The sequence below is a fragment of the Ipomoea nil genome, unplaced genomic scaffold (assembly GCF_001879475.1).
Source record: "Ipomoea nil cultivar Tokyo-kokei standard unplaced genomic scaffold, Asagao_1.1 scaffold2662, whole genome shotgun sequence".
NCBI lineage: Eukaryota > Viridiplantae > Streptophyta > Magnoliopsida > Solanales > Convolvulaceae > Ipomoea > Ipomoea nil.
The window spans coordinates 1,770,068-1,782,808 of record NW_017619090.1 but is presented as its reverse complement, the minus strand read 5'-3'; the positions used below and the strand labels follow the sequence as shown (position 1 = coordinate 1,782,808).

Here is a 12,741-nt window from a genome sequence, read left to right as displayed (position 1 = left end):
ATTCCATTTTTAGTCCTAGATTTATAGGTGACAATCCACTTTAACTCCTTTTTTATTAGAACATATACTTTTCGTTCTAGTATTATTGTGGCATGACCATTTTTGGTCCTTTGTCAACAAAACAATTTAAATATCGTTAAATACAAGGGTATTTCGGTCTTCAATTATGAGTTTTTTCAAAAAAAAAAAAAAAAACATAAATAATATAGCGATTCAACTTACTTTGTATAAAAAAGATCGAAATGTCTTTGTATTTAACGACATTTCAACGATTTTGTTGACGTAGGACTAAAAATGGTCATGCCACAATGAGTAAATACCAGCGGAGGTCCTTTGACTTTGGTGGCACTGCCACTTTTAGTCCTCAACTTTTAAATCAACCACTCTTAGTCCTCTTACTTTTTGTTTCTAGCCATGGTCCTTCCGTTAAACTTGATCATCTAATGTCGTGTATTACAAGATAATTCAGACCTTTCATAATTAATTTATTAATTATTATGTTTGCTGAGTCATACCGAGATATCCCGACGTCGTTTTAGCACAACCTTCGTACCAGCTTTTGTACGCCATTTTGATTCACGAGTTGGTTTTGTACACGTTCATAGCTGGGAAACCATTGTTTGACTATTCCGATGAGGAAATTAAACATAATAATTAATAAATTAATTATGAAACGACTGAATTATCTTTTAAAAAACGGCATTAGATGGTCAAGTTTAACGAAAGGATCATAGATGGTTAGAAACAAAAAGTAAGAGGACTAAAAGTGGTTGATTTAAAAGTTGAGAACTAAAAGTGGCAGTGCCACCAAAGTCAGAGGACCTCCGATCCACCGGTATTTACTCTGCCACAATAATACCAGGACTAAATGGGGATGTTTTAATAAAAAAGGACTAAAAGTGGAATGTCAACTATAAATCTGGACCAAGAATGGAATTAACTCTTTTTTTTTTCCTTCTCTTTCCCTCCTCCCTCTCTTATTTGGCACCTAAAAAACACCCAAAAAACCTCAGTATTTAAGATGCCCTAAGTTGCCCATAGATACTCGACTCAAACCAATAAGGTCATTAAATAATTTCCACCCGAGTTAAAATTGAAACTTTGTGATTAGCAAATCTGGATTGTCCCATGGCATACATAATCTAGCTTGCCAAACAAGACCTATGTCATTCCCCTTGAATACAAGTGATCAATTATATTAATTATGTCATTTTCCTTGTATATATAACATCAATGTTAGTTAAATTAAAGATCCGTTTCAACTAAACCTTTTTACTAGTATTATATATAGCAATAATATACATATATAACTTATATAAGATATATATGGTCAATAATCTTGAGCCATGCATGGTGTCACCATAATAATTAAATAAACTTACCCAAAATCCCCCATATTTATACCTCTTCAAATCCATCTTTCCTTTTCACCTTCTCCTACTATCTTCATCATCTTCTTCAATTCTTCTTCTTCAATCTGCAGATCCCAAGAAAAACTGCAGAAGAAGAAAAATGGTGAACAGTAGTACGACCCATCCAGAAGTTGTGCTGATCAAGCAAGATGACGACAAGTTTTTCTCGAGACTTTTGACGAAGGAAAATTGTTCAAAAGGCGGCGAATCGTCTTTGAGATTCTACTACTATGAAGGATCTTCTGGTTCGATTCCGTTCTGCTGGGAATCGCAGCCGGGAACACCTAAACCGTCGTTTAACGGCGGTTCTGCGCCGCCGCTCACTCCTCCACCGTCGTACCAGTCCGCCGCCGTGAAATCCGTGCAGAAACCCTCGAGGAAACCGAGGTTTTCGTGTCCCTCTTTCTTCTTTCACAAGGGTTCTTCCAAGAAAACCGGCGGCGGCGGCGATGTTTTTCCGCCTAACTCTTTCTGGTCTCCCTCCGCTTCCCCGTCGTGTTCGTCGTCGTTCTCGTCTTCCTCCGCGGTGGCTTTAACGAACCGGCGGCGGTGGCACCGGCGGTCGAGGTCGGATGTAGGATTCGATGAGTTCGGTGATCCGGTCGCCGGCGGCGTTTCTCCGACCTCGACTCTGTGCTCCAAGGGTTTTCGTGTGGGGAAGATGAAAAGGGCATTATTGTCCATTGTTGGTCACGGTTATTAGTTCATGTTGAGTGCATTAGAAGGCCACCCTAATCACACGCAGTAATGATTCTATGCTTGTTAATTGCCTCAATTTTTGTGTTAATTATCATGAATAAATTTTTAGAGTATTTCATGGGAAAATAATGAATAATTGCCTCATCAATTTTAAAAGAAATTACTTATGATTTTAAAATTACAACCTGTCTTGAAAAGGGTGTCATGGGTGAAATAATGATTTTCCTACCTGAATGTTATGATTTGATATTTTGATTCTTGCCCGTCTCTTCTCAGTCAAGTTCGTCACATAAGATCTTCTTAGTATGATTTACCTATCTCGTATAGGGTGATTTACTTTGTCCACACCCTTGATAGTAGCGGCTGGTTCAAGTAGTAGGTCAGTACACACCATCGGATAGTAATGGTTGGTAATGGTTAAAAAATCTCATCCTTCTCATTTTTTGTATTTGGATGTAGTGAGTGCTGAAGAATTTACATACACACATATAGTTCATATATATATAGTTACAAATATATCACCATAAAACCCTACATACAATCAAAGCTTCTTTAAAGTCTTAATAGTCGAGAGATTGAATTCGCAACTCATTTAATAATTAAAGGATCATATATATTTATAAGCCCTCCGGGGGGGACCGGCCTATATTGATTTAGTGAATGAAAAGTTAGACTTAATTAAGACTAGCTTCTATCCGCATATCAGGAGTTAGATTTTTATTCCTATCACAAAATTGAGACCTATAAATCTATGATAAAAAAATAAAATTTAATTCTAAAATTATTTATTATTAGTATTATCAAATCAACAATTCGGCCAAGTTAGTTAAATTATGGTTTCATATATAGCACTATTTGGTTAATGGCGAGGGTGACTGAGCAGAAGTTATAGATATTGGCATTGTCTTAAGACACATCATATCCATACTCCATAGACTACCCCAACGTACGGGTGTAGGGTCCGATCATCCGTTGTTATTCATGATTCATTTGACTTAGATTGATGTATCATTTTAATTATTGTTTAAAAATTTTTTGTTGTAGTTTAATTTTATGAACCTAAAATATAGATTTTATGAATTTATAATAGTGAATTTATGAAACTGTAATAAAGTTTACAATAATAATTTTAAAAACTTAATTGCAGATGTGATTTTATAAACTTACAATATAATAATTTTATGAATTTACAGTAATGATTTTATAAATCATATTAATAATTTTTTTAACATTTTATAGTAAGAAATATGAATTTTCTAGCTGGGTATAATATAAAAAGAATTATATAAATTTAGGTACGGAAATGACTGCCAAGCACTTTGTACTCAGATGACATGTAGTGACCTCTCTCACATGGAAGGTCATGAGATTAAGCCTCAGTCGAGACGTTGTTGACTCTGTGTGCTTCATCAGGTTGAGAAAGTATATTTGAACAGATATTACAATGTAATAGAGTCATAGCATTCAAAATAAAATGGTACGGAAATGACTAAATGAGCATTTATTATCATCAATGGCTCATTGCCATAGCGTAGACTAATTCATGCAACTATGCAAGTGGTTTCACAGTCGGCAGCAAGTACACACATTTAAAAGGCTTACTCAGCAAGTACACACATTTAAAAGGCTTACAATAGAGATTGAATAATTGAGTAGAATTGTAATAGTATTGGATGATGAATTAGAGCTAAAATATTACAAGAAGTTTAATTTGTAGGAATGCGATTACTTTGTAATAATTTAGGACATGATGTTGTAGGAGAATAAAACAATATCAATATATACATGAAAGTCTTAACCAATTTAATTAGCTAACTTCGTGGTGGACCACAGGACCATGTCAAAGTCCATATGGTGGGCCCAGTCGTGCAAGGTAGGCTCCGAGGGTGGAATAGTGATCACCACGGGCCGGTCGCATATGCAGAGGCCCCGGACCCGGACTTGGGTCTCGTGTCCAACCACCCGACTCAGGTAGCCTCATCTAAGTCTCTCGATCTGGATTGCCTAGTCCTAGTCTTTCACCTAAGGCCGCCGGCTCTTCTATTCGATCAGGTCACCTTCTTGCTTCAGATCGCCAACCTTGAGCCTAGATCGCTTATCTTGGGCCTCATGCCACCTTCTTAGACCGCCCAGGTTATGGGCTCTTGGTCTTTATTTTTGGATCATTTTCAATATACCCATCAATTATATTCAACTTTATGAAAATTGGCAGTTTAGTATCACAATAAAAAAATATCAGCAATTATAACATGAACCCAGGTCCACCTTACAAGGTGGACTCCGAGTCCAAAATACACAATTTACATACTGAATGTTCACAATTTGATCTGTGAAAATTTAGTGTGCAAATTGTGTATTTTTAGACACGGATCTACATTGCAAGGTGAGCTCGGGTCCACAAAATAATTTGCTAAAAATATTGGTACACTTTTAACTAATTCTTTTAATCAAATATAATAGTTGATCTAATTTGAATTTTATTATAGTGAAAGAAAATAGGGAGTACAAATAGGTCATTGAACTATTTGGCAATGTTACAAAACACGCTAGGCGCCCCCTAGGCGCCGATTTTTTAATTTTTTTTTTAATTTTTTTAAATTTTTTTAATTAAAAATAAAATTAAAAATTAAAAAATTTTAAAATTTAGTAATAAAACATAAGGTTTCTATAGTTATTTCTTAGAAATTATTTACGAAAGTGGTTGTAAAAGTGTTCAAAAGATTGTTTAAACCATCTAAATACATAAAAAACTAAAATTAAGAGCTAAAGAAGCATTTTTTTGAAAAATTAGTGGACCAAAGCGGTGGATAGATCTCGAAAAAATACGTGATTTGAAAAAAAAAAATTGTCCAAATCGGACAACCGAGTCAAAAGTTATGCCTTCCGAAACTTTTCCGACATTTTCAAAAAAAAAAAAAAAAAAAAAAAAAAAAAAAAAAAAAAAAAAAAAAAAAACCGCCGAACCGGCCGGTTAGGCGGTCTAGGCGGCCACCTAGCCGGCCGGCCGCGGAGGAGGCCGTTCCTCGCGGCGGCGCAATGGCGCCTAGGTGCGATTTTTGCAACATTGCTATTTGGAGATAGCAATTAATAATAAGCTACCGAACTCAAATAAGCTTCAAATTCATCCATGAACTCAAAAAAAAAAAAATAGCAATTATCATTTTTAGCAGGTTAACAACATGTTTGCACTTATTGAAATGTCATGTGTATTTATATTTTTTTTCTTATTATCCTATTTGAACTACATGTAAGCATTTGACGCCTTAATTTCCTCCCTCATCTATTTTCTTCTCTAGTTCCTTATTCGTGTCTGCAACTATTGCTTTGCTATTTTGTACTTTTTCTCTCTTTTTCGATTGCTTGCGGTATTTTTAAATCAAGAATACATAATTTACAGACTTTCCTGAAATGCATACAGAAAATCAAGGATACACAACTGCGAAAGAGAGAAAAAAAACGTAAAATAGAGAAGCGATAGTTGCATACGCGAATGAAGAACCGGAGAAGAAAAATGCATGGTGCACACTGTTGCAAAACGATGCCGTTCCAAATTTTAAAAAAAAAAATTCTTTTTTCATTGCGGTTAACGGCGTTAGGCGGTTTCCTTTTGCATTCAAACATTCCATTCGCTCTTCGCAATCGCACAGTTTAGAAATTATGAATCTACTGTATTTAAATTATGAATCTACAGTATAGAAATTATGGATCTATAGTACGTATTAAATTTGTGAACATGTGATAGAGCTATATGTTCATAATTTTATAAATATATGTTCATAATTATAGAGCTATATGTTCATAATTTTCGATGTTCGTATTCTCAATTGTTGAACTCTGTATTCACAAAGCACAGAACTATATGTTCATAATTTGATAACTATACAATTTAGAAATTATGAATCTACAGTATAGAAATTATGAATCCACAGTATAGATTTTATGAATCTACAGTATAGAAATTATAAATCTACACTATAGAAATTATGAATTGGAACCGTGCACACGGTTGCACAGCATAATATTCCTCCAAATAGTTCAATTGCCTATTTGTAAGTATGCTCTGTAAGTATAGCTTTCCCACTTGGTTAGTGGCTGTGGGTGGTTCTCTTGGCTTGCAGGTCTGTTTGCATTGGTTTATCCTGTACAGTATTGCTTAGTTCATGAGGTGAAATGGCCCCCTTATGCAAGTATTGTGATACCAATAGGGGGTGCCATCTTGTGAGCTAAGAGTACTGAGCTATGTCCCATGGGGTTTGAACTTGATGGTGGTTCTGTGCTAAATAAGAAGACCACCCAATGTCTAAGCTATGATCCTTGATTGAGGGCTGGGTTTGCTTGGAGGTTTGGGGTTGAAAGAAAAAAGAAAAGAGAATTAAAAGGGATGAAAATCTGGGAAAAAAAAAAAAAAAGAAAAGAAAAAACAACAAAGGGGGAAGAAAGAAGTTAGAAAGAATGGAAAATAAAACAGCAGAAAAGAAAAAAAAGATAGAAGTTGGCTATAAGGAAAGGGATTTGTATGGTGGAGCTCCTTTATTGCTTACGGTGTTGGGTCGCATAGACTTGCCCCGGTAAAAATGCAGAGCTCTGTACGGGGTTGAGTTGGCCCACACTTTAAGGGTAGAGGCTCTAGGCTATCTAATGGTCCCTTTATGCAAGTGCTTTGTACTAGTAAAGGGTGCCATCTTGTGGGCTAAGAATGGGTCTCATTGCCTTGAGTGAGGGCATAAGTGGCCGCCCGGTTAAAATACAGATTTCTGTGCGGGGAGGTTGACCTTGCACTCTTGGGGTGGGGGCTTAGGGTTCAATTGGGGTGAAATAGCTTTAGACATTGGTTTTGGCCTTCTTATGCATGCATAACAGGTTTGAATAAAGGAAAGGAGGATACATGGGACCAATGGCATCAAAGAAGGGCAGGTTAAACTAATGCAGGATGGACAGCAGCTTAAGAAGGTTATGAGGATGGACTGATGAGGAATAGGGAGGCTAATATTGGAAAGATATTTGGAGGAAGATTGGGCCTATAGAGTTGGGTGAGGATAGCTTGGCGTCAAGGCCAATTGGCTTAAAAAGTATGGTTAGTAGTAGTTGTAGCTTTACAGGTTGTTAGGCCAAAATGGCCCTGTGTATCTTGAGGTCACTTTTGGACTTTTTTGTAAAACATTTCTTGACTTGGAATAAATTCCAGAATATTATTGAGATTTACGGGGTGTCACAATTAATACCAAAGCCCTATTTGTACATTTTTTCAAGAAAATATAACTAGAACTAGTTACTACAAAGTCATGGTATGGCTGCTCTAACAAGGTCGTCAAAAAGCGCAAATTATGTTGTGCAACCGTGTGCAAAAACGACGTCGTTTTAACTAAAAACACGCGTCCCACTTTAAAAAATAATAATTTAGATTTGATTCCCGGCAATAGCATTTTTTTGTGTGCATAATTTGAATTATATAGCCACAAATTTATAACTATATATCCACAAATTCATAACTATATATCCACAGTGAATGAATAACACAAAATCTAGAATGAATGAACTAAATATCCACAATGAATGAACTAAATATTCATAATGAATGAACTAAATATCCACAATGAATGAACTAAATATCTATAAATACATAACTATATATCCACAAATTCATAACTATATATCCACAATAATACTATTGAAGAGAATGGAAACTGATTTCTTTTTTTAAAAAAACGAGACACGCGTTTTTAGTCAAAATGACGTCGTTTTGCAACCCACGCTTGCACAGCATAACTATTTGTCAAAAAGTAAGGGTTGCAAATTTCTAATGGGGACTGGTAAACATGAAGCCCAAGCTGGACCACGGGGCTAAAAGTCATTAATCAGTACATCAATTTAATTCTCTATACATATACCAGACTAAACATTTTTTTTTTTTGGTGTCAACCACACATTGTGGAACGAATCTTTCTCTGTCCGTTTAACGGTCCAGTCCACCCAGTTCGCTCCGGGAGGCACATATTGAATATATAAAAAGGCAATTCCAAATTATTAATTTAGTAACTATCAAATTTCAACTTTTTTCTCTCAATAAAAGTGATTTATTGTCGTTTTCAGTTTAAACTAGTCCTCTAACAATCATTATTACATAGACTATGGTCCACATAATTGTATGTACCATAAATAAAAAATACATTTTTAATATACTAAGGGTACATTATTTATGTACGTGAGGTACATTTTTTTAAAGTACATTTTTAATATACTAAAGGTACATTATTTTATATATGTACCTTTAGTACAAAAATAATATATCTTCAGTACAAAAATAATGTATTTTTAATATATTAAAAATGTATCTAATATTCATGTTCCACACAATTGTGTGGACCATGGTCCACACAATAATTTGTCGTCCTCTAAACGGCAAATTATGTTGTGGACCCAAATCCACCTTGCAAGGAGGACTCAGCTCCAAAACAGCGTCGTTTTGCTTCAAAACAACGCCGTTTGAATTTTTTTTTTTTAAATAATTCTTTCATTGTCGTTAATTTGTTGTTTGTCTTCACAATTTGTTCCTCTATATTCATAATTTTTGAACTCTATATTCACAATTTTAGAACTCTACATATATTCACAATTTTAGAACTCTACATATAATATACAAAAGAATTCCACTTTTGGTCCTAAATTTATAAGTGGCAGACCACTTTTATTCCTTTTTTATCATAACATCCCTTTTTGATCCTAGTATTATTGTAACATGACCAATTTTGGTTTTTTTATCAAAAAAATCATTGAAATTGCATTAAATACAAGAGCATTTCGCTCTTCAATTATGATTTTTTTCAAAAAATAAACATAAGATACATTAGTCAACACACTTTGCATTAAAAAGATCAAAATGTCCTTATATTTAACGAAATATCAACAATTTTGTTGATAGAGAACCAAAATTGGTCATGCCACAATAATACTAGGACCAAAATAAGATGTTTTGATAAATAAATTTAAAAAATGACTAAAAGTGAACGTTCACCTATAAATCTAGGACCAAAAATGAAATTAACTCTATACAAAATTACAGAACTCAATATTCACAATTTTTAAACTCTATATTCACAATTTTTGAACTCTATATTCAAATATATATATATATATATATATATATATATATATATATATATATATATTGACTGAGGAAATGATGTTGCTAATAACACCGTTATTTCAACGCGCGTTTTGAACGTGAGTTCACCTTACAAGGTGTAAGTGGACCCGAGTCCATGGCATAACAATTGCCTCTAAACTGACCTAATCATTATTGTGTCTAGGACATTATTTTCATATTTCATATATCTGCAGTACTATTCTTGTTTATTATATAATATAATATTGTTTTTGTGAAAATGTATTTCTATTTTCACGTTATTCTTTTTTTTTTTTTAATCTACAATGTATTACAAGGATTACAAAATGTGCAATGATTGTAAATTCGACATCACCACCCTCCGGGCTCAATATTTTCTAAAATATAAATGTTATTTATAGTATTACTCCATAGTCCATATATTATAGATATGATATATAAAAATAAAATCCATTTCTAAAAGTGAGAAAGTATTTCAAGAATGCAAATAAATCGGGTTAGAGTCATTAGTATTATACACAAAGAATTTGAATCACCAACGTAGTGTAGTTAACAATCAATTCGATCTCCCCATTCCAAAAACTTAAGAGAAATAGCAAATTTAAGAGGAAATCACAGCTCCAAATCAAGATCTGAGGATCATAATCACAGCACTATTTTACACTCCATGAGATTCTTACAGGCTCTTCTTCAATTCATATCTTACAAGCTTCAATTCCTTTCTCACCAAATGCCCAGTTCTGAATTGAAGTCAAGAAACCCAACACCATCCAAGTCGAAGCGCGAATCGTCTTCCCTTTCTTGGTTCAGAAAGCTCAGATCTTCCAGTGATCTAGTGCCCGAGCCCGGTGTATCACCGGGGACATTGAGGGGAGTGTTCAAAACGCCTAAGATGTCATCCACATTGAACATTTCATCCCAAGAGAAGTCATCTAGATTTGCAGTAAGATCAAATGGTTCTTCGGTTTTTGCCTTGCCTCCATCCCCTTTGTCCGAGTGGAGTGGCTCTATGTTGGAAGAAGCTGCGGTTTCTATCTCGGAGAGGCTAGAAGCCACGGTGGAGTCTGATGCCGATGCAGAAGGCAAGCAAGAGCATTCGGTTTTGGTGTAATTTGGAAGGTTTAGGCGGGCGCAAGGACCATACATTGCTCTAGCAGCTTCATCATACGCTAGTGCAGCTTCAATCGCGGTGCCATAAGTGCCCAACCAAAGCCTGCTTCCTCGTTTTGGCACCCGAATCTCAGCTACCCATTTCCCCCATGTTCTCTGCCGGACGCCTCTATAGTTACACCGTACGTTTTCTGGCCCGCCTTTGCCCTTCATGCACCCTTTCTTTGATCCCTTCGCAGGAGCTTTGCGCAAACGCTTCCCTCCTCCCTCCATAAAATCGAGTTTTTTGTTATACTCCTTCCATTTCGCAAGTGTTTCAGCAACATTCTTAGGCCCGTCCTTTCTCTTCCTCGTTTTCCTCTTATCCAAGGGTAGAGAACCCACATTGGACGACGCTTGATCATCAAGAATCACCATCTTTGGATCTCTGCAAGGAACATAACATCCAATTAGGTATTAAGTAACAACTTTGCAACAAGAAGTAAAAAAATTGCCCCCAAGACAGGATATCATATCAAATAGAGACAAAAGTCTTTAGCTTTCCTTAACAACACAATATGTAAACTTCTTTCACTACCAAATTGCCATTGAATAGTGTGCAGTTTTACTACTATCATATACAAGAATTGGTGAGACTCTGAGAGTGAAGATTTAAGTAACAACTTAGCAATATGAACTAAGAATTTTGCACAAAATTTCCCACCAAAGACAGGATATCAAATAGAGACAAAAGTCTTTAGCTTCCCTCAAATCAGGAAGATCAAGAAGCAATTATAAAGGAAGAAAATCCCCAGGACCAGACCTCTGTTCAGTGAATGAAATCCAAACAAACGGGTTATATCTTAGCATTCCTATCAGGTTGTACTAATTCATCAATTGCAACCTAGAACTAAAGCATTACTTACAAAAACCTCTAAAACCCTAAATCCTAAACCAAGAAAAATAAGACAAACATAAAACGGCAAATAAGATCGACAATATCTCTAAACCCACAAGGATAATACTCCACAGAAAGAGAAAAAAAATATCAAGAAGCAATTATAAATTCCCAATATGATTTCATATTCCAAAAGCGATTAAAACCCAAGATCCTAATAGAGATCGTACCTCTGAGTACTATGGTCAGAAGTCATGCGACAGGAACCGATGATTATCCTTTTGCAACCAAAACCCCAACAGGAATCGATGATTCTCCTCTTTGCAACCAAAACCCCAAAACCGGAATCGATGATTCTCCTCTTTGCAACCAAAACCCCAAAACCGCGCTGAGTACGGAAACCGCGTTAACGTTCGAATGAACTAGCGTTTATGGAAAGCGTTTAGACACTGAAATCCGTTTTTCCTGGATTGCTACGGGATATTTATAGCTATCTAAGTGGAGCTAGATTTTTTTATTTTTTTTTATTTATTATTATTTTTTTTAATCTAACGGAGGGCCTGGAGGTAAATAAAAAAAGTCATGAAAAAAGATACCGAGTATTATTTTTAAAATTATTATTACATGGACCATGATGGTCATAAATAAAAATATATTTTTAATATATTAAGATTACATTATTATTATACGTAATGTTTTTTGAAAGTATATTTTTAATATACTAAGGGTACATTATTTTATATAATGTACTTTTTGTATAAAAATAATGTATCTTCAATACAAAAATAATATACTTTTAATATATTAAAAATGTACCTGATATTTATGGTGCACACAACAATTTGCTCAATTCTTACTTTTTTATTACATTTCGGCCCGACAGAACATTTGAGAGACGGTAAATTACTATGACTTAATGATTTAGTAAACATGACTAAATGTCGGTATACAATGGATCTGATCACTTTGGACATAACGCTCACACTATTGCTATCGAGATTCGAATATTGGTTTCTTTTCCTAAATATTGTTTACTAAATTAATGATCTAAGCCTGCACAAACAAAATTAATATTAAGTTAGTTATTCTTGAATTTTTAAAAATAGTTTACTTTGGTTGTTATAATGACTAATTTATCCTTCATTATTTTTATTATATACATGTATAAAACTCATGCCTATTATATGTAATAATAATAATAATAATAATAATAATAATAATAATAATAATAATTATAATTATTATTATTATTATTATTATTATTATTATTATTAAAATTTATAATATTAAATTGTAAAATGAAAATTTTTTATTCCTCTTAAGTTTTTTCTACCTACTTATAATAAAATACAAAAGAATCTAATCATATATAGCGCTATGTTAGTTACGATGAAAATTAGAAGAAAAAAAAAATTAAAAGGAATAAATGTGTTTCATTATTCTAATAAAATATCGATTATTTTGAATAAAAATGATAATATTTTTAATTTATTATTATATTATAAATTTGTAATTTATGA

The 12,741-nt window shown here is 34.1% G+C and overlaps 2 protein-coding genes across 2 annotated transcripts; one reads left to right on the top strand and one right to left on the bottom strand.

The window, feature by feature from the left end:
- Positions 1-1,512: 1,512 nt before the first annotated feature.
- Positions 1,513-2,115, top strand: LOC109154922. Its single transcript, XM_019302661.1, has one exon. The coding sequence runs from the start codon at positions 1,513-1,515 to the stop codon at positions 2,113-2,115; it is 603 nt and encodes a 200-aa protein (XP_019158206.1).
- Positions 2,116-9,707: 7,592 nt separating this feature from the next.
- LOC109154936 (dehydration-responsive element-binding protein 2A-like) lies at positions 9,708-11,678 on the bottom strand. The gene is made up of 2 exons (XM_019302669.1): positions 11,452-11,678; positions 9,708-10,771 (listed from the first exon to the last, which is right to left on the bottom strand). Exons 1-2 carry the CDS (start codon positions 11,475-11,477, stop codon positions 9,958-9,960), a joined length of 840 nt encoding a protein of 279 aa, XP_019158214.1. The 5' UTR covers positions 11,478-11,678; the 3' UTR covers positions 9,708-9,957.
- Positions 11,679-12,741: the final 1,063 nt, after the last annotated feature.